General features: G+C 35.9%; 1 protein-coding gene across 8 annotated transcripts in view; it reads right to left on the minus strand.

Moving 5' to 3' along the window:
* Positions 1–23,663, minus strand: part of CABCOCO1 (ciliary associated calcium binding coiled-coil 1) — a 263,070-nt gene that overhangs the window by 54,932 nt on the left and 184,475 nt on the right. For 7 of the 8 annotated variants that reach the window (XM_068689322.1, XM_068689323.1, XM_068689325.1 and 4 more), the window contains one exon: positions 21,420–21,492. In XM_068689322.1, coding sequence (XP_068545423.1) covers positions 21,420–21,492 — 73 coding nt within the window. Of the gene's footprint in view, positions 1–19,328; positions 20,236–21,419; positions 21,493–23,663 lie in introns of those variants that run through there. The other variant, XM_068689327.1, reaches the window with a different exon arrangement.

Raw genomic sequence — 23,663 nt, forward strand, 5'->3', positions numbered from 1 at the left:
ACTAGTAAGTTTCCCCTTGGTTAACTGCCAAAGCCAACCACACCTTGGATGACGTGAGGTTGTTTTTGAGAAGGTAACATCTCCTTACAGGCTTTCTCCTCCCACCTTGACTTGGAAGGCTTCTGAGAATAAGAGTCATTTCCATTTCTGTTGGGGCATGAAATGGTTTCTGGGGAAAAAGCATATAAATCTCATTCTGCTTTGACTTGTTAGGAAATTCATAGCAAACCATATACTCAAATGCGGACACTTCGAAATTTGTTTAAACAAAGGATGAATAGAAACAAGCAATGTTGCTCAATCATTTCTCCTGCAGAGAAAAAAAAAAAAAAAAAAAACAAAAAAACCTACTCACTAATCCCTTATACACTCTAACTTAACTTCATCTTTTAGAAAGTTTCCACGAACAAAATTAACAAAACCAACATAAATCTGAGATTTGTTCAAGAAGGATTTCCACAATCATACAGAATTTTAACGCAAGCCACGATTGTGAGCGAGTACTTAGAACTTTGAATTAACATTCAGCTGAAGCTAAATGCTTGAGTCACCTATAGAGAATGTGGCATTCAAATGTTTTCCAACACTGTTTGTTGACCTATGTGGATTTCTAAGCAAATATTAGTCAAAGAATTTGTTACTGGCATACTCACATGCAACCTAACATTCATATCATTCCAACTACCAAATCTCAGCACTTCTGTATCAGTTATATGCCAAACACTCTGAAAAGTTTAAGGCTCACCCAAGCATTATTGAGCATTAAGGCAGAAGATACAACTATTAACACTACTGACTAGGAATACTGCCTCCAGTTCCATAAGGGAAATTACACCAAGGGAAATAATTACACCAATTATACTTTGCTAGCAATATAGTTAATTATGCCATATTTAACATAGTAAAGAAGAGTTGTTTTTTTCCCTGTAAACATCACTATGGTATTGAAAAAACAATGCACGAGTTTTCAAGAGGTCCCACAAGTGAATATGAAGGGTACTACTTTGAATAGTACACTGGATGCTTTCTTCTCTTCCCTTACGTTTTGTCCTTCCAATAAAGTCTGTTCTACAAGAACAGGTGAAGAAACCACGATCACAAATCTAAACACAGTTTGCCTGATGAGATAATGACAATATCTGTGATGGTCAGTTTGCGATGGGGAAAAAGAAATGAAGCAATGATGTCAATGGGATTTATTTATCCCTTCTAGTGGTCATGTCAAAGATGGCACTCTAAAAACAGGCCCTGTTCACCTCCTTATCTCCATCAGCCTGTTTCCCTCTGATAATCACTTGCTCAATTTAGACAAAGCAACACATATCCTATGCCCTCCTGTCATATCAGTCTTTATTTTGATTTTAATATTTGGCAGAATGTGGAGAAACTCTCACCACTGCCACTGGGTTTGTGGTCTTACATGTATGTTGGCTGGAAATATTTAACTATGCCCCAAAATACAGTTTTTCTCCAGTTGACACAATCCATATATGTAACTGTAACTGCTATTTGTTGTTTAAGTTCAGAAAAGCTAGGGAAAAAACAAGCAAGCAAACAAACAAAAATGGCTTTTAAACGTGGATTCAATACCAAAACCTAAAAAGAGAGAAAATTCTACTTGCTAAATATAATAGACAAAATTTCTGTATGAGTCCTCTGATTCTGCACACACTATCTCCATATTTATAGCACTGACTGGTTCAAGTGTTCTTTGCAGGTGTTCATTGTATCATTCATAAACCCTAGTAAATCATACTGGATGCACAGCTCTATGTGGAAGAAATAGAGTTGATAGGAGATATCTTTTAAAAACTTGGCCCTAAAACCACAGGCAGGTCCCTTCTACTTGACAACAACTAGCTCCACAGATGTATTTGTCTCAATAGTAAATTAGTCTCAAAGCAACATCCTCCATCAGACAAAGACCCTATGGTGCTGTTAGAACACAAGCAATAGCCAATTTGAACCATTTAAGCAGTTATTTTACAGCCCTAAAATTATTAAAATTGTGGATTTAAAATAATTAGATTTCAACCAGTGTTTTACTATTTCTCTCCCCACCTTCTCTGATTTTAATTTTCTCACTTGTCAGCATCTCCTGGCAGTGAGAACAAGAAAGACCTCAAACCTTTGCTGATTGCTTTCCACACAATCTGATTTCTATAAATTAGAAGTTGCTGATGGGGAAGCAGACAGCAGTACCCTTTGATCAAGATACACATCTTGATCTCTTTTATCATTTTTTTAGAAAAACAATAATATTACAACAAAAAAAATCATCATACAAGCTTTTCGATCAAAGTGTGTCACTGTCTGCTTCCCAGTCAACATACTGCCAGTGAATTGGCAAGGTGCCCAGGAAGAGCAGGCAGCAGCTGGTGGATTTGATTACCATCTGTATATCCACTAATGTATAACATATTATGTCTCCACCTAGCGGGCAACTGTACTTGACAGAAAATTTGAAAATGGGTTGGAGCCTACTTGCAAAGAAGACAGAAGGAGCTTCGCTAGGCTTCCCATCAGCAGAACTGGGCTGTAAGGCTGTACAGTGTTGGAAATTATCTAAAACAAGAAACTCTTTGGTGGTTCCATCACTGGGCTGTCACTTGCCCTTGAAATCATGTTTTCTCCAAAAACATTCATAGAATATCAACCTCTGTGTTCTCCCAGCAAACCACCAGATCCTTCTTACACTCCACAGCACCCTGGAGGTCTTACTGGGCAAATTTTGAAAAAGAGAACAGGAAAAGGAAGGTAAAAGCAAGGATGCCATTAATGTCCAGAGCTTGGGAAATAAATAACAAGAAATAAGATAAAAATGCCAAGACAGTGTCTTACTTCAAGAAGAATTATACTACAGAATATTAAAGCATTACCCTAGCTACTTGATGGACTACTGCACACCCAACACTACACGAACTTTCTCATACAGTTTCAGATAACATGCATGACTTGCAAACCAGACTGGATAGCAACAGGGGTAACAAAAGATAGGAAATCTGTTTTTCAGAAAAATGCCACAGAAATCAACCTTGCACCACGGATTTCACAATCCATGTGATCATTCAAATAAAGGTGAAACTGAGGTACAAACAGTGCTGCAACAGCTCCCATGTGACGAACAGAGGACTAGAACAAGTAGTTATTAAAAGACTGATTCTACCACTTCCATTATACCGCCCTCCCTTTCATTGATTCCCATCCTTTTTGACAACAATCCAGGTAGCAATGTACCAACTGGGCATATTTATGCACAGCCATCTAGCACAAAAATTGCATCCTAATGAAGAACTATCAGTAGAGCAAAATGAAATAAAAAACAACAAAATCATACTATTGATTTTTTCCATCCACATATGGGCTAGACCTAAATTCCCTTAGCTGGAGAAATCTTTTGAGATAACTCTCCAACACAGCATGATTACATTTCATTTAATGACTTTCTCTGGGTGCATGATAGGTCCTAAAATAGCTCTTCTTTTTCTGAATGTCTTTTAATATTTTTTTTTTTTTTAAGATGCATTTTGATTTGACACACCTAAACTGGTTACAGTAAAGCATTTTCTACTTTTATCCCATTCTCTATTGCATTAAAAGCAAGTTTATTATTCTATAAATAATTCATTCAAAGGAACTTCAGTTTAACAGTGCCTAATAGACACAATCACTTAAGGTATCATGCTGGCAAATTTCTGCTTTAAATCAGAAGCCTATCTGTCTTCATACAAAAAAATATCAACTTATCAGAAAAAAAAAAGCACTATTTTGTGAGAAACTCAGGCATGAACACTTTAAAATGAAGTCAATATACACCAACAACTTTTGTGCTAATTTATTACATTGCTTGTTTGTGCAGGAAGGGGATGAGATTTGTTTCAATCTATTCTAATTCTCTTTATTTCAACAGAAACTACAAGAATTAGAAATGAATGTTGTTGCCTCAACAATTTGCTATGATAGAAGCTTTATTTTTCAGGTCAGCACTCTCCATTTTTGATTGCTAAATGGGAGTGCAACAATGGCTAAAAAAAGGCGGCTCTGAAATGCTAGGAAATAGAAACTGCTGACTACCTGGTGAAAGAATAATGATTTATAATATATGAATAGGGGCAATAATTGGATAGCAGGCTGTACTCAAAAAAGCCTTAATTCACAGATCTGACATCAGAAAGTCATAATCCATCGATCTAGCATCAGAATGATGGATTATGACTTTTTAAGAACATGTAGGCATGTCAGCTTCATGAGCATTCCGGGAATTGTAGTCCAAATTGTTTTACTGAGGTCATTTGAACAATTTCAGCTCTTTCCAATAAAGCTGATACACTAATATTTTGAAATGTTGAAGTTTTGTTGGATCCATTTTTTTTTTTCAAACACTAAAATTCCTCCAGCGAAATATTGTAGCTTACCATTAACTTGTAACAGAAGAGTATTTTCAAAATTACTTCAAGCCCTGTGCCATTTAATTATAGAAATGAAAACATTTTCAAAAACCTAATTGTTTTCTACATCAAAAGAGTTTTAGATTCAAATTTGGAGGAGAAAAACTCAAGGTGAAAAGTAAGGAATTAATTACAATGACTTATTTCAGAAAGAGCAGATATATACTATGTAGATTTCTCCCTGGACTACCGTAAAAATGTATTATTTTTGACCTCTGATTCCTTCCTTTTTTTGACCCTGAGTATCTCTTAAACTGTTATTGCCAAGGAAAGTTATGACGTAAGTTTAGGAGTCTTTCATGAAAAGAAAGAATATTTTTGAAATGTGCGAATATCAAGAGCTTGCGATGTATGTTTTATAAATAAACTTTTGCCATATTAACTGAAAAAGGCTTGTAAGCCTGTTCACTGAAATACTTTGAACTCCACTTTTTTCACAGAAACAAACATGGGCTAAGGTTACTGCAACAAAAAATCAGGCAAGTTCCACAGCTCCTTTCACTGAGTTTCATCTACTTATAAATAACATAATTTCATTCATAAAATTCTATTACCAAATCTTGTGGCACTTCTCCATTAGAATTCAGTGAAACCACCTACAAATTAACTACTGCTACATTAGACTAATTCAGTGGCTCAGACAGGTAAGAGTGCTTCAAAAAATGCTTTCTACTCCAGTAGAAACAAGTGTTGAGAATAAAAAGAAAAGCCCACGTTAAAAATAAAACATGACTAAGTATTTTCAATGTATACATATATTAAAACCATTTAAAAAACTGACTAAAACCTCTTCTGAAGGTATAAAAGCTTTAAGTAACAAAAGCTTTAAGTAAAAAGCTTTTAAGTAACAAGCTTTAAGAAACAAGGCTAAATGGCAAAAGAAACAACCCAGCCCAAAACAGGGATGCTTATCTCTGAATGTTATTCACAAACTCCTTTGCATCTCTCCCTTGTTAAGAAGTAGAGTGTTGTTTTTTTCTCCTTTCTTATCGGTAAAATGATTTTAAAAGAGCTTATTAATAAAATAACTACTCATGTAATGCTGTAAAATGCATATATTTTGTCTTTTCTCTATGTTCATAACTAAAGCCACTATGGAAAGGGCAAGGAATCACAGGGCTCTTTCATAATGGTTGAAATAATTTATTTCACTAAAATCCACATGTCCAATCTCAGCCCAGACTCCAAACTAAACAAACAACAACAACAGGACCAAAAGAAGAGAAAAGGCAGCTGTGGAACAGTACCCTTTAAAATCTCAATTGTTCACAGAACAAAAGTGAAAAATAATTCACTTTCTGCAATGGAGAAGTAACTTCATTTTGACAAGTAAATATGAACTGGCTAATAAAAATCATTGCCATGTTACACACATTCCTTCTTTTACTCATGCCTAATCTCCTTAGAGGTTTCATATAAAGGGATCACATTACTGAATAGCAACCACTTCTTTAAAAGAAGCCTTAAAAAACAATAACTCCATACAAGTGATCAAATGAGAGGGTACCTCATTTGATTAAATTTACTGAGGAATTAACATTGGCAGGCTGTAATTACTCACTTGGAAGGTAGTCAGGAGGACACCATGCCTCACAGTTTTCTGTTTTGTAATTTTTATGCTTGAGGTAATTATATGTGATCAGGATATCAATTTTACATCTTCTTTCAAAGAGCCTGTTGTGCAGTGCCCCATCAGCATCAAACCAGGTTCATTGGTTACTTCATCACCAAACCATTTTTGACCTGAATTTTCTTTGGATCTTTCCCAACCCAGTATTAACCTAGCTCAACTCAATTAAGCTTATGAAATCAAATAAGACCAAGTAGGGTGACTATAACCTTTCTGACTTTTTCAGACCAAAGAATAAATATAGTCCACAAGAACTTGCACAGGGGAAGATGGCAGCCTGGTGAATTGGGCTTCTCCTAATTCCTTCTCTCTTTTTGGACCTCTGTGGTTATTTAGTCATTAGTTATTAGTTATTATTTAGTTATTAGTTATATTTAGTTATATTTAGTTACTAGTTATATTTAGTTACATTTAGTTGTATTTAGTTATATTTAGTTATTAGTCCTACACCTCTTTTCATGTTATTAAAAAAGTTGTATCCTTTCCTTTTCTTAACTGACAAACTAATTTCATGTATATTATGAAGCAATCAGATGCTAACTTTCTGTCTTTAATGATGTGTGCTTGAACCAATGACCTTGAAGTGAAAGGCTCTGTAGAACTTTAGCATTCCTTTAATACTCCAGGCCCCTCATTCGTCTAGTTTATAAGCAAAACCTGTGTGCAAAAGGAACACTTACAATTACTATTATGATTGTTCTGCTGTGGCACTACATTGCCCTGAAAAAAAAAAATGAATTATAAAGTGCATGGGTTAGTAAAATTTAAATCAAGCAAATGTTTAATATTAAGCCATTTCATCTATTTCCAAAGTTCGGCAAATTTATTACAAAGCATCGAAATTGCACTTCAAGCCCTAAGGCTTGCAGTGTTGGAGCCTGCCTGATTAATGTAATTAAAGGAACAGCATAACTCAAAATTTATTAAAAATTAAATATATGTGGCCTTATTGTTTACTTCCAACTGATAGCATGATTTCTAGCTAACAATCTGTACTGCTTAATACTTGACAAGTTGTTAAAGCACATCTCCTTTCTCCTGCTGTGCATATGATTAAAAGAACAGAGGTTAAATGCAGCAATAGAAAAAAATCCAGGAATTCTATTCTGGTCACACTGGCACTTTCTTCCCCCTTCTGAGGTTTACAATACGTAAGCAAAGAGGTGGAAAGCTCATGACAGGACGGCATCAAGCTGGAGAAGGGTAGGAAAATGCTTCCTTGGAGAAAATCTTCCATTAAGCACCTTGTATAGCAGTTTTCTACTTTAGCCAAGACCCAGCTTGCAGGAGGAGCCAAGCTGTATGAATCAGATTACAAGACATACATAGCTGGTAAGGCTAGATCCAGAATAATGTTCAATGGGTTCAAAGCTGGCAAGTTTATGCAGCATAAAAATACCCTCTTACACACTGCTTGTGACACTCTTGAAAGCACATGGCCAAGTGCTGGCTAGTTCACCAAGGGATCCCAGAGGTCCAGAAGGCAGGTTTTATGAAATGGAAATCTCATTTTCTTTACTCTGAAACCACAGTCAAAAGCTTACTTTTTTTTTTTTTTTTTTTTTCCTGCTGTTAGTTACCTGCATGTCTCTGTTCTCTCCTACAATGATTCTGCATTTTCCTTCAGCCAGTGTACTGATCAGCAGCCACTCCCAATACAGGAGGTAGAAGGCAAATGAAAAAAATAAAAGAAGTTGGCAAATGTACCTATATATACAGATTTCATGTTTGCACAGTTATGCTTCAGAAATTACGGCAACAGCAACAGAATTCTACTGCTATGATCAAGGATAATCAAAGGAAGAGGGGGAAGAAAGCCAGTGCTAAAATATTTTCAAAGGCATGAAAGTCTTCACTGTTGTGTAATTTAAATTTACTTGCCATTACTTGAAATTTCCTTTTGCATGTGTGATTAGAATGTAAATGCTCCTGAAAGTATATTAACAAATATAATTTCTGTTTTATTGCACAAATACTGCAGCAACCTTCTCTTACTGTTGAAAACTAAGTACATTTCTTAATTTACTACTGAAACTACAGAACAAAATTAGTTAAAATATTTTGAATATGAACTCTTATTCAGGAGTCATCCATAAGGATGAACTAATATAGCACTTTTTATTTTACTTATACATACAAACATCACAAAGCTACAGCGGTATTTTACACAACTGTAAATATGGAATGTTTGCGTTTTTGCAAGAATATTTTAGCATTTAATCTCCTACAGTTTGAGGTCCAATTTTGGTACCAATACATACCATAGTAATGTAGTGCCTATTTTGGATACAGTCCCACTAGGTTCTCTGGAATCACTTGGCATGCCGTGGATTGAGGATACATGAATTGGATTGTAAAACCTAATTGCATACTCAGAATTTACACTTGACAGCAGTAAAAGAAGCATAGGTGTTAAAAACCTTTTCATGAGTATCCCATGATGAATTTGCCCAAAAGTCTCCATCTCCACAATTTCTTTAATTTTCAAATTCAAAATGTCATTGTTGAGTAGAAGTTACTGTTCCCTGAAGATAGAGTTCAATAGATTATGATCATCCCACTGAAGCCTCTATGCAGCCCAAGTAAATTGGGTCTTAACAGGGAGCTAACTGACAGAGTTAATCTGACCCCCAGGTAAAAATGAAGCTGCAGTACCCTCACTGCACCACTGCTGTTTGTTGTAGCACTGGGCAAATTCTGTGTACTCTTACTGAGAAACTATTCTCCCTGCTATGCTGACCTTCCTGGATTTGACACACAGAATTCTTTAAGTGGCACAAATCTACAGAAGTGGCCTTTCTATACAACCAAATTTCACAGCACAGAGTTTAGTTTAACATTCATGCTACCTTTATTTACTCTTCATTCATTCTTCCCCAAATACATTTGGTAGAAAGAGAAAAGGGAAAACAAAAATAAAAACCAAATCCTATCCTTATGTATACATTGGAGTTACTGACACCAGATTAAGCAATTACTTCTGCATCTAAACTCAGTAGTCCATTAACAGATAAGTGCTAAGGAAGAATGCAAGTTGTCTTTGTAATTGGTATTTATCTACCAAGTACTGTAACAGAACCAATTCATGTTATAGACTGCAAAGTGGTAGCTGTATTAAACTGGCAATCCAGCACTGAAAAACTTTAGAGTCACATTCCCATAGCAACCCACAGTCCCCCATTTAACACACCATGTCTTGTTGGCTGTTTAATGTACAGTCTTTAAACTTTCCTGTTTCCTAAATAAGCTCCCTTACCACAGACTTTTACATTTTATTCTAATGCATATGCTTTCCTGCTTATTAGTTTGTGTAATGTTCCCTCTACTATGAGAGGGAAAAAAATAATCCATAAGACAAGTTTTCATTTTATCTTGCACTTGTCACATATTAAGATTCTCCTAGTCTGTCACACTTCTAAGCTCATCTAACATCTGTCATTTGTACCCAAAATTAATAAACTCTATCCATGCTGCATGGTTTTTCAGTTGCTCTGATTTTGATTATACACAATAATTTGTAATTTAAATTCACAGAAAATGTGCCTATGTAGCAATGTGTTTTCCTGTCAGATATAAAGGCTTGGCCTTTACAACTGATACCAAAGCCCCGTTTTTCCGCTCATTACAAAGTTCCAGTAATGCTTGGGCTGACCAATTACTTATAGTAATTTGATTATATACCCTTTTTATTTTATTGTTTACCCATTTAACCGAGGGTTGATCAGAACAAAAAGAGACAATTGAATACGCTGCGATAAAAGCAGTATGAATAACAACAGTAGGAACTGAAGTCAAACCAGCAGCAGTTAGGAAGCATGGAGATAAGACTGAAATCTTGTCTTTAACTTCTCCTATTGTGCTTGTGCTTTGCTGTGCCATGGTTCCAAACAGGAGGATATTATTTTTACATTCAGTAATTCATTTGCAAGTGCAACAGCGATGGACAAAAGATAAAATCTTTATCATAGCAAAATTGCCCCCCTACTTCCATCCTGACAATTTCTTGATTTCTCAAACATTTGATTATTAAACAGAAATGAATGGTTCAGTACTGAGTTACATGCCAACACACCTGCACCTACCAATAGACTCATTGGGTCGTTCTCATGATGGACAGAAATGCAACAATGCTTTTAGAAATCCCACCGGGGCACTCCACAGTGCACCACTTGTAGGACTTAAAAAGAAGAAAAGTCAGCAACCCAGCCTCTAGCTATCAGTTGCTTTTAATCTGTTGTCCTAGAGGGACAACAGTAATGCTAAAAATTCTCCATCAACAAGCTTAAGTGAGGGTAAAACCTTCAAATACTTCATTTGAAATATGATAATTACAGGTAATTTAACATTTCTCCAAACATAAATCTTTAACTTCATCTTAAATCCTGGAGAGCATAAAAAGTTGGTGAAGTATCTTCTTTAGAACAAAAGAAAATCATTAAGTGTCCTAAATGTGTAACAGACAGGGATGAAAATGATAAACGGATGTCATGAATACAAAATGAATGCTAAGAAAAACTCTGAGAGAATGTTAGGCAGATAGTCAGGCTATAATAAATTCTAAAGAACACCCCTATCATTCCTCAATTTTATTAAACAAGAGCAATATAGAGTCCACAGACATTGAGAGTGGTTGCAATGTATCTCCAGTCACAACACAGAACATTCAGTGAATCTACTGATACAGACGTAAATTTCAGCCTGCTCAAGGCTGAAACTTGCCCACGGCCTTGATCACTCCAAAATTAAGACTTCTCAAGCACAGGGTGTTTTCACAACTCTGAGACCGTATTTGGTCAGCCTTACAATAAATGAAACATGCATCTCTATCATTTAGGACCTGTGCCATTGCCTTAAACTGTATTCACAAGCCCCATTTGATACACACAGTCAAAAGAAACTACTGAGAAACCTCACAAAAGATATTGTTCCTTGTGTAGCGTTATATGAATGGAACAGAGACAATAAAATTTTTACCAAGTACGGGAATTCTAGCAGCAGGAGAGTAGAGTATTGTGTGTGTTACGACACAATACCTGCAAATTTTTACTGCTTTCACAGCAGAGAACATTATTTTCTGCAATATGTTTTTACAATATTGTTGGACCTTCCTGTAGAAGGATCAAAAAGATGATAAGGACCACTTATTAGGAAAAACACAGAGAGTAAAAATGTTAATGTATTTCAGCTGAAAATGTCCATCCACGTTTGTTTGGGTTTTATCCTGGACAGAGCATCATCTGCAGTGTAACTCTGCAGAACCTATGCAGGCTCTGCTATAAGCTTTACAGTCTGTGACAAGACAAATTTTGAGGGTGAAATCAGTTTGAAAAATTAAAAAAGAGATAAAATTCATAGAGATACTACCTTAGCATCTGAAGATCAGCCAGAGATGCTACCCACTCTTACTCTTTACAAAACAAACATCAGGTATAAACAATTAAGTGTTCCTCCTCAGCTGTTTCAAGTCGGTCAAGAGGAGACTCAGAATTACTTGGCTACCACATTTTTCAAGAGCACACTGAAGCCAAACCATAAAATACTTCAGCTCATAGTCTTAATCAGAGAACACTTTTAAAGACTCCAGCTGCTGTCTCTTTTCAAACCTACCCTGCGAAGTGAGTGTGATCTACCTGTCTGATTTTGTTTCACTGAGTGCAAGACCTGGAAGAACATAATGATGTCTTAGCTTCTATAAGCAATGCTGTGGATTGGAGAGGGACTCACAAAACAGGAGGTTAACTTAATGCTGATGAAAGTTACAGTTAAGAACCCATCTCCCAAAATGGAGGATCAAGAGACAGTGAAAATCCATGGGTGGGAGCTTGCCCACGTTGCAGAAGAGGAATTAAAGGCCAAAATTTCCTACTCTGTTCTGTCACTTACAACCTGTCAATGACTCCTGATTCTGTTACAAATGACAAAAGAAACAATGCGGGAACTTGGTCATGTCCCCTTCCTCTTCAGTCTGAACAGCTGCACACAGGTACCTCTGCTCAGACTGCAAGGCCTGCACAATCCATTCAGATGCTCAATAGGCACAAGGAAAGGACACGAGGAGGACACTAAGCCCAGGTATATGGCTCTCCCTCAAGTACTGTTTGGCAGCTTCCTCTCATATTTCTGGTGCCTCATAACAAGATTGCAGTGCATTTGGCCTCCCATTAAAGAATCAAGCATTATCCTTAGGATGGAGTCCATCCCTTTGCCAAATGTCTTCCCCATTTGAACCCTAATGAAAACATTCTGAATGATTAGAGTGAACCTAAGTGGTGCCAGAAGTCTTCCAAAAGCCTACTAAGTTACAAGCAACAAATAATAAAACGTTGAAGAAAACAGTTGTTTTGTTAATATTCTATTTACACAGCTGGGATCTTGGGAATTCTATCCATCCGTATGTTTAGTAAGCAAGGCAGATTAATGCGAAGAACTGCCATTTCCTAAGTGAAAAACAAAGAAACAAAACCCAGTAAAATTAAAAGAAGGCTCCCCCTGATCTGTCTTTCTCAGCTCCATTCCCCATACACCCACACGACTCCCTCGTAACCACGAAGTAACTGGAGAGGATTCTTCACAGACAGATGTAATTTATAACAAAGACAGGAAAAGGCAACCCTAACTCAGAGCTTGCTGCCCTTCCTATAAAGTTCACCTCCTTACCAAGAAAAAGCAGAGGATAATTTGTTTGGTTTTTGTACTCAACTCCTTTTTCTTTTATTGTAAAAAGTTTCCATTGTCCTTTTATGTTTTGATTATTGAGTAAGTTTAAAGACTTGCCAAATAGCCCTAGATTGTTAACAGACCACCACTATTTAACTTTGAATGCTTTAAAAAATAAAGACCGAGTTCACATTAATATTCTATGCCCTCCTTTTATTTATTATCTTTTCTTTGAAATTTAAACAATTTTCCTAGCTAAAGTTTATTAAATGTAAGCCTAAGTAGCAATATAAGTTACCTCACATATGAAACAGACATCCTATAAAACTCAGCTTTCTAATTAGTAACACTCTATTTTCCTGAAGTTAACTTATATACAGGAAATCAAAATAACATTTTATGAATTAAATATTCACACACATCAGATTCAAAGTTCAGTAAAAATTCTTCATATTGTATTTTATGACAAGTTCGAAAATTAAAGCTGAAATTAGAAAACATACAAACTTTCTGGTGCATTTATAAAAAAGAACTTTAAAGGACTGCAAAACTAATCTGTTACTCAGACTTTGAATAAGTCTTCTTATAATATCAACCGAGAGGATAAAAAATTATAAAAATGTATATTGAATATAAATCATCACAGTAAGGAAATGCCATGCTATTTATTTATATGAATAAGGTCAAAATTTTATTCATAACATAAGGTCACAAGATGTATGAATTTGATACATAAATATTCACCCATGGGGATACATTCCCTTGAAATACCACATCACTTTTCCATTCCACAGATACTTTTAAGAATATGATTTAATCTTCAAGATGATGAAAACCTGCAGGTAAAGGTAGAGGTGCAAAAATAGTCCTGCACTGTAGTGTAAGTTCATGGATCTCTACCTGCTTATTAATAAAAATGATTAAAGAAATTGTGGAAATAGGTCGATTGCTCTAACAAACTAGTCACCAGTGGCTTCACACTGGACCAGCAAATGGTACCTGTTCCCAAACAGTACCTGTTAGCAATCGGCAATAATAATAAAAAAAAAAACAAAAAAACTCACAAAATATATGTCAAACAGTATTTTCTCAAATAACTTCTTGATTGGTGCTGTACTATATGGCTAAGTTTAACAGAAAGATATTATTGTTCTGTAGCAGACATAATTATTTAATTATTTATTGACAGATTACTTACAAACCTTATTACTTCAAATTAAATACAAAACTCGGGTGTAGTTTGCAAATTTCTACCACCATGCCACCAATAGCCTATCTGCTTTCCCATCAGCTTATGTACAAAGCTCCTTCAACAGTTTGCCACGCTGGCTGACCTCACGTTCTGCTTTCTAGATTCCTGGCTCCGCTACAACGTGCCTTACAGACAGCTGAGGCCAGATCACAGATGCAGAATCATGCAGATCTGGTTCCAGCAGAGCCAACTACCCTGTGCGGCCCCAGGATGGAGCTTCCTGGGGCTTGGACTCTGAAAGGCCTTCAAGAAGACGGCTTTGGAGTGGGGGAGTTTAAACAGAGACATCTAAGAACAGCAATTCTGTTAAAAGCTATTATTTGTTTTAAAATGGAATGAAATCAAACTGAAAAAGTCTCAGAATCTTCTGCAGAACAGAATTACTTTGCTCAGTTCCAATTATTTTTTTTTATGCTCTGGGTCAAGTAAAACAACAAGAAATCCCAAAGGGCATTGACAGTAAACTGTTCAGGAATACTAAAAAAAGTAAAACAAAATTAATATCCGAACAGCTTGCCCTCAGGTACTTTGCTTAATCACTTTAAAATTTCCCCAAGTCTTTATTTCTGCCAATCTCATTGTCTTCCATTAAAATTTAAATACATAAGAATTCTGATCTATAAATATTTTTAATGTGTTATAGTCCTGTGATAGAGCAATTAGTCCTCTGGATCTTACAATACGCTAGTGAATAGCAGAGAAATGCAGTCTTTAATATACTGACTATCCTTCAAGTCAAAGCCTACAATTCCTACTTGGCCTGCATTCCAGCAAATAAATAAACCATTGCTGCTATTATCAGAACCACGTATGTTAACATACACACACACAGAGTAATCAAGTCACTTTCTAAGTAATTAACAAATCCAGAGAGCACATCTGTGTATATTCAAATTCCTGCACAGTTCCAGCGATGTTTCAACACCAACAACTTTTTTTCCTCTCTCCTATTTAACATAATACAGTCAAAAATACGATGCTTTGTCAGATAAACAAATACAATAAAAAATGATGATGAGCTTCAACATTTTTATTAATTTTTCCTCTCAGCTTTTCATCCTCCAGGCTGATGAACAATGTGACCCCAGTCACTTCTCAGTTTAACTCTGTATATGAATAGGTCTACTGAAATAAAATTTCGGAAGCGTTTAAAAAGAGGCACTTGTTTTAATGTTGGCAGGGTCAGAAGCATAGTGCTCTGTGTAATGAATGCATAGTCTATCTCAGCTATTCTGAATTTTTCCTGCCAGAATTTTTACTTTCATGACTTTGTACATGTTAGTCAGTTAAAAGGCATGCTTGTTTTGTATTTGATTTTTCTTAAGCAAATAATTTAAGAAGCATTTTGTCAATCATTCTCTAAAGCAAGATTTGCAAAAGTACTCAGCACCGTGAATTCCACAAACTCTCTAGAGCTCTCACTGGCTTTTAGGGAAGCACAGTTCAGCTACCTGAACACAGGCATGTTAAAATAGCTGTAGAAAACCACCAGCATGCGACCTATATCAAAACACAGCTGTTACAGGTCAGGATATCTTCACTATGGGTAACTGAGTATAGCAAAGAGTCTTTGTAAACCAAAGGAGGTTTCTAATGTGCAAGATATGCTTAAAATATTTCTAGTAATAATGCATACAGTCCCAATAGACTCCACTTTTCATTCAGTCTAATCATAAGCCCTTCACGATCCCTCTAGTTATAGCCATAGCAAACTTCAAGATCAAAGGACCAAATCTCAGTTATTTTTGTCACCAAAAACCACTGGCTCTCCAGCTGCTTGCTTCAGTAATCAGGTCTTTGGGACTACACACTTCTGTAGAGGACATCAAAAATTTTCTTTCAGACATCAAAAGCCCAAGTACCAGTTTGCTAGTTTTAAACATTCATAATTGTGAAATAATGAAGCTACTCCTGAAGCTGTAGTTTTGATCTCCATAGTAGTAAAAGCTTGAGGACCATGTTATGAAGGAAAAAATAAGGACATAGAAATTTTAAGAAAAATGGCATATAACACAACATTGGTTTATCAAAGATACGTGATGCCACACTGATTTCATAGTTTACTTAATAAGATAACCAATTTTCTAGACAAAAAGGAATGTGAGAGACATGATCAATGCATGAGAGGACAAGAATATCACATGGAAGGGACTGAGTGACCTTGAAGAATATTCACTCTTGTATTTAACAAACTGTTTAGTGACATTGTTGGTACACGATTTTTAAAAATCTGTAGTGCACTGAGAGTACCTCAAACAGGAAAAAAAAAAAAAAAAGTAATCAAGGAGAACCAGAACGGCAGATCTACAAGACAGCTACATGATACAGGTAAGAAATGTGGACTGATTCTAGGACCTAACATGCAGATTATTCCCAAAGAGAAAAAGCAAGCAGTATGTCATTGTACAGGGCCTCGCTTTTATCTCAGCAACAACACTGCCATTCAGTCACTTATGTTCAAACAAAACTAACTTAAAGTGGAATAATTACAAAAAACGACCAACAGGATGACTTAAGGCTACTCTGTATGTAAGAACGTATATAGCAAAAGCCTATCATAAAAACAGAGATTAGAGAAGACGGGCTTTTTTAATTTAGCTAAATGAAGGCTGACAATAAGATTGCTGTCTCTTTATATGCTAGAAAAATAAACACTGGGAATGGAATAAGAAGTAAAGGTCAATACTGGCACAAATTGGCACATGGACAAGTGCACATAAGCTTGCTGTGAATACACTTAGCCTGGAAATTAGAAGTTTTATAATCATTACAGAAATCAGGCTCCAGGGCAGCTTTCTAACTGGAATAGCAAAGACAGAAAAGTTAACCTCTTAGGCTTGAGCTTGACAAGTTTCCGAAGAGAATTATATGTGCTTGCCTATGAGAAGGCAGCACTAGACCTGACAATTAAAGAGGTCCCTTCCAGTCCTATGTTCTTACTTCCTTCAAAGTAGTCTTGTCTTTGCCATGGTGATATTTACAAAACAAAGCTACAGAAAATCAATTCAGCGGTTTTTAAGCATTACAAATATTTGAAATCTTCAAGCTTTGAAAAACATGCACTCCATTAGTTGGGGAATGTGTCTCTCTAGTGTGAACTGATATGCTTACAGAAATGTTCTGGTTTCATACATTCTTGAAATGCAATTCTCAAGAAATTGTTGAGCAAATTTGTTTTAAAAATGATTGATTAACCAATCTAAGTGTGCAACACCTAATGAGGTTTACATATCAAAGTGAAGTCCCAGACTTCAGGACTTTTGCCATCAAGAAAGGCTTATTAGCGTTCGGATAGTGTACTTTTCCTATGCACTCTCTTAAATTCAAAACACAGAAGAGATTTTATTCAGACTTAAAGCAACAAACCACCACCACCAACAACAAAAGACTAAACAAAAACAACCACTCACACTTGGATAAATACCAGCCTTAGTCCGAAAGCTTAATGTTTCAAAAAGGAAGGAGTACATGGAAAGACAGCGTTAATGGAAACTGTTCTGGAACTCTAAGTAGGGGATGATATCTAGTGACTGCTATAACACTGAATCTGCACTGTCATTAAACTTAATGGTTGATATTTTTATTGCAACCTGACCCACTATGACATCTCTAAAGAAAATTACATTGTACACTACTACTTCAAGAAGTCAAACTTAGCTAGTCATCTGGGCCATAAAATAGCAGATTACTCCATCAGGCTGGCTAAAGCAACTAGGAATAAAACTAGATTTACCAACCACATTATTTTTATTAGGAAATGTTTCAAAGCAGACATAATCCCTGAAGACCTTAGCCTCATTCCATCCAAAAATACACAACATACCACAGCAGAAAACATGAACTACAGTAAAAGGTACAATTTTTAAATCACTGGAAAAAAAAAAAAAAAGTATTGCAATATATCATCCTATCAAAGCAAAATAAATTAGCTGACCATAGAAATAGAAAATAATAAAAACTTCTACACAACTCCTGTATTAACAAATTAAACCTTTTTTATAAGATCTGACGTGTAAATAGGAATTGCTCCACTGAATCCCTGCACATCAAGATTTGGAATGTACTCCATTTGCTTTCTTTGAATTTGCAGGCGTACTAGGTGTACTAACCCACAGCTAGAGGGCAAAACCTCCAGTATGGACAAAAGGTAAAAACGGTATCTTTAACAACAGCATTCTTGAAGAACTCTGGTATGTGAGCCCTACATGCATTTTATTTCGGTTCATGGCCACAGTCCAGACAAAGCACTGCTTCTTCTGCAATTCTTCTAGATGTTAAGAAGTGCTCAAAACAGTAACAAAAACAAAACAAAACAAAAAGCGATCAATTTACTTGGCAATCTTAACACTTCTCAGTAATTCCTTGTACTTAACCGTGTTTTCTAACAGGTATTTGCACATATGTAATATATAGGTCTTTCTAGATCTGCAGTGAAGGAGAAGTAAAGAATTTGATAGCTGGAAAGGTAAGTTTTAAATTTTAAAGACTGCCAAACTAGGTTAGATTTATGGCGTGTGTTTTATCGTATAACCAAGCATTCATGTCTTTCAGCATTGACCTTTTTTTTTTTTCCTAGGCAATATGATCACCTCAGGCAGTTTGATTTAAAGGCTTTAGCTGATGCAAAAATATATTTAAATTAGCCAGTCATTTGTTCCTTTTTTTTTTAAAGACTTAAATACTGTCTATATTTTACAAAGTTGTTTCTATCATGCTAGCTGCATCAAACTCAGAATATTAATCAGATTGTGAAGCTCCACTAATTATGTGCTATATTTAAGTAACTTAGATTTTGTTAAGTGGCATGCAGATATTGTATGCATAATCTAACTCAGTTTTGAGTCATTTCCCTTTTCTTGTCTGATTTTATTTTACACAGGAAATGACAGGGTCATTTGGAAATAAATGCACTGAAAGATCAAAAAGGAAATCTGATTGAGAACACTGTATGATTGCCCTCACTAGAGAAAAAATAAAATTCAATGGGTGTATAATCCATTGCTGTAAGTTTTATCTGGAAAACACATAGCATGGCTTCTCTAAAAGGATATCCAATATAACAGTAACTATTGCTTTTATTTGTTGCAGCTGAATCTCTGCTAAAGAAGAGGCTGCTGGACTTTTGTTCAGTAGGTGATACCTTCAGCATATGCGAAGCAGAAATTTACTCAGTGAGCTAAAGCAAGCCATTTAAGTTAAAGCAAATAATTTCATTGATTTGTCCAAAAGTCTTTATTTGCAAAATAAGGTAATACTGTGATTAAACTCTTAGAATGCCATGGTTCTTCTTATTTGGGCAAACCTGGCCATTACGTTTTACAGTCTCTCATTCCAAAAGAACAGCTTTCATCAATGAAGCTTATAGAAAATTTTTTAGACAACAGCAACAGTGTGCTTGGGAGTAAGGATCACATCTAGTTGTTGGCCATGGTGCATCTACAGTAGCTTTATCTTTTATTATTTATTTTAAAGACTAATCTATGCAGCAAAACAACAGCCAACCTTTCATCACAGATTTATCATCTACTTTTAGTGCACCGATTTCCCAGACGATCTCCAGCCCCCTTCTGCTCCCTGAGCACATGCACTGCAGGGCATGTGACTCCAGGCATGCTCCTGCCATAGGCATGCATATCGAACCACATCTGCCCCTTTAGCCTGTCAGGGTTTGACCTGTTCATCTAAGGGACTGCAAACACAGAAGGTAATGCTCTCCTTTATGGATATGCATTTCTAAATGTAACAAAGCTGTAAGCTTGGGAACTTGATCTCTGTGCTGGGCTCACCTCTCATCACATTTTACACATCAAGCAAATGCAGAGAATGCCATAAATTTGTATGTATAGTTTCAAAGTGTTTAACTTATTGAAGAACAATATAACACCCTATCAAAATAAACTCTGCACGAATATAAGTTATTGATCTTCTCGGGTATTACACTGTGGTTGGACAAATGCAGTTGGAGTTTCTGCCATGGGACTACAAAACAGATGAATTAAACCAAACTGGCGCATAGGTAAGAAATATCTGTAAGAGAGTTGCAGCTAAAGATTATCATGAAGGTTTTTATGACAGTTTTATTGCAAATTGCACTTGCTCCTTTGATGGATTAACACCAAAGTCATTCACAGGAATACGTTTCTGCCATTCCCTAGTGGAGGTAGATGGTACAGGTGGTACTCTTGCATACAAACCATGCAGAGCAGCTGCTTTTTCTTGGCTGCGAAACTGTAGCATTTTATGCTGATCTTAGACATCCAGAAATAGGTTTCAAGAAAACACAAAGATATTTATTTTGAGCTAATCTGCAACTGATATATTAACCAAATTTACACAATAAATTATTTAATTAAAGCCTCATTAAAAATAATTTTACCAATTAGAAAGCTCTAGCCAACCACTGATCTCATTAGCTAATATGAAAACCACAACAGCAGTGTGATGCTGAAGTCCTGCTTGACTTATGTAATTAACTTTGTCATTGATTCCAGCATAGCTGGAATTTTAACCCACCTAACAAACAACCTCAAAATAATCTCCAAATATTTGCATCCATGGCAAGAAAAGTCCTCCTTGCGTAAAACACAGTTATTTAAAAGCAACATGGGAGGAAATTATTCCACATCATTTAGACCCAAACCACCAGCTAAATGTGCAAAAGATTTTTTCCAATGCATTAATAACTTTAACTTCCCTGTGTGCTGATAAGCTTAAATACATGCCATAAGAGAAATTCTACTACCGTGCCTGTCAGAGTAACCAGTTGTCTCCTAAACTAGAAATGTAAATTCTTTTCAATGTATTGTAACAGATATCTTCAAAATGCACCTTCAAACAAAAGTAAAGTATATTTGACTAATTTAATCTGGCTGTTTGATTAAAGGCCACCTCCTGAGTCTACACATATTCCTATGTATTTTTTCACATATAAGTTAGAATACAAAGTTTAATAACAGTGAATTAGCTTGACTGTAAGAGTGCCTTCAAAATGCTGGATTTCTAGCTAGCTTGTTTCTCTAAAATCAGTATAATTAACTGTTGGTGACTACAGTGGAAAAAACACTGTGCATACATAAATATCAGCACTGTGGTCAGACTCTTGCTTGGTACACAAACTTTTCTGATTTTGACTGCTGATATTAAAATAGTCAGAGTCATGCATTGCTAATTCAAATGACATGCACCAACTTATAAACACATAAACAAAAGTATTCCTGATTTAACACATTTTAACCAACCAAATTTTTTGAAATCCCAAATTAATTTTGAATTTGAGGATTGAAACATCTAACTTGTATTCTTTAATCAGCCATTTCACTTTAGTAATGAAGTAATGTTGACATAAAATTGCTTTGAGCAATACAAAACATATGTCATAGCGCATTCATTAAATAACTCTACATAATGAGTTCCATCTATATAAATGACTTACCTTATTACTTATCACCAGTTCTTCTCTAGGACTGTGGAAGAGATGTTCATACAATTTATAGGGTTTAAATAAGCTGGAAAATAAGAGAAAAACACCGCTAGTACAGCTGTAGATCTCTAGAAAGGTAACACTATTAAAAAAATAGCTATAGTGAGAGTTACTCTCCAGATGGGTAATACTTCGAATGTTAGGGAGAAATGGTTGTTTAACTTCAGCTATGATACACAGAGTATTTAATTTACAGGACGTACTATTAGATGGCTGTAGAAAATCCAGTATGATAATTAAGAATAAAACTGCTTTGTTCTTACGGAATCAAACTCCAAGAAGACTAAGTTCTCCTCTGAAAAAAAGTAATTCCTGAAATGCGTATCTCCAGGATACTTATGTCTTTAATATCAGCAGTAGTGGACAAGAAGGAAACAAAGCCAAATGAGCTAGCAGATTTGGGATGGGCTGCTTATTCCAGCGATCAAGTTTGATGTTGGAACACAAAACCAATAAAGAATGGAAGCATTTATTCTCTCAAGGTCATGTTTCAAAATCAGCGCACTATTTCCTTAAAGAAAAACTAGAAAACTAGATTGACACACTGGAGTTTTGTGCATTACACAAAAAGTAACTTAAAGTAGTAAACTTATTTTCCCTTAAAACATATGTGGATTTCCATTTCATGTTTTAAATAATTTTCATTGTTTCCTTTCCTAATGGTAAATGAAATCATATTTGTTTAATCAAAGGCTTGGTTTGTCACAGTTCATCTGTTACAATTACTTTTTCCTCTTAAAATCATGACACAGAACTTCTGGCTTCTGTCATGTCATTCTGACAGGATTTAAAACACAGTTCTGTGATTTCACAGCAAGTTCAGGTCGAAGAATGATTCTAACTTTATCACAGTCCTGTCTGATGTACCCATGAAAGATATGGCAATATTTGCAAGGAACATCTGTAACCAGTTCCTATCCTTTCCCCCCACCACACTATTAGAACCACAAACCAGGACGGTGGTGCCTCTCTGCTCAGTATTTGTAAGACCACGTCTAGAATACCGAAGCCTGCTTTGGGTAGTGTTTGGACTAGATGGCCTCCACATGTCCTTCCCAACATGAATTTCTCTATGGTCTGTGGAAGTAACTGTTAGAACAACGTATGCAATTACCTACTTAAAGCTAAGGACACTGGTACTACGTACTGGAAATCATGCTAATGCTATACTTACACATCTAAGCCTTCCACTGTTTCCGAGCTAGGAGATTAAGAAATTAATCATGTTGCCACCTCTCAAGAGGTGTGCTTCTACATCCTTTGGTCTGTAAGGCAACTGCCAGTACAGAGACAGTACATACGGACGCTGACAGTCCCCTGTCAGAGGATGTATGCCAACATTTTTAAGCTTATGTTTTTATTTGATTACTTTTAGAGAAGCTTCTTCCTGTTTTGCCAAGTGTCTCTATTGAATAGAGTGCCCGGAATACCCTGGGTAGGTCAGAAGTACACATGAATTTCAGTTTTTACTTGGAGTATCAAGTATGATGCTTTCTTAGGAACCAAGCAGAGCTCATATACAATATTTTTGAGTTTTCCCATTTTTCTTTTTCCTTTCAGAAGACCAAAGACAATTTCATGACAGGCATGGTACATATTAGAAAGATACAGACTTTAGAGTAAAACTTCTCTTCTGCAGCACTTTAATCATAATGCAAGCAGTTTAAAAAGTTATCACAGAATCCTGGTCAAGAGGCCGATGCACTGGGATGTAGGTGTCTGAAATACAATCTTGGCTATGACAAATAATGAGGAAACCAACAGTGGGAGTCTGTGTCAAGTCCCCACCATTTTAGCTGAACATCCTTCTCCAAATCACCTTCACTTACACAGCACCACCGGCCACTGCCACAGTACCACTGAGATTCCACGAAATACTGCAGACCAGGGACAATTTGCCCTCATGAAAGTGGTGCTGAAGTGCCAGCTAAAATACAGCAGAGATTCTTCTAGCCTTTGAGAGCAGCTCAGAATTAGAAGAACACAAAGGCAGTACTGCCAGCCTCTCTTACATGACAATAATACATTTTCCAGCATGATTAGTCAAACACACCTGTGACTCTTTCAAATACATTCGTACCCGAATGGCTGCAGACAGTTTTGCACATACGTACAGATGCATTTCCTAGTTTTGTGAGAAGTATTATAGCAGCCGTATTGAACATTTGGCTCTGTAAGTGCCATATAAAAGTTTTA

This window comes from Anas acuta, chromosome 7, assembly GCF_963932015.1.
Source record: "Anas acuta chromosome 7, bAnaAcu1.1, whole genome shotgun sequence".
Lineage (NCBI taxonomy): Eukaryota > Metazoa > Chordata > Aves > Anseriformes > Anatidae > Anas > Anas acuta.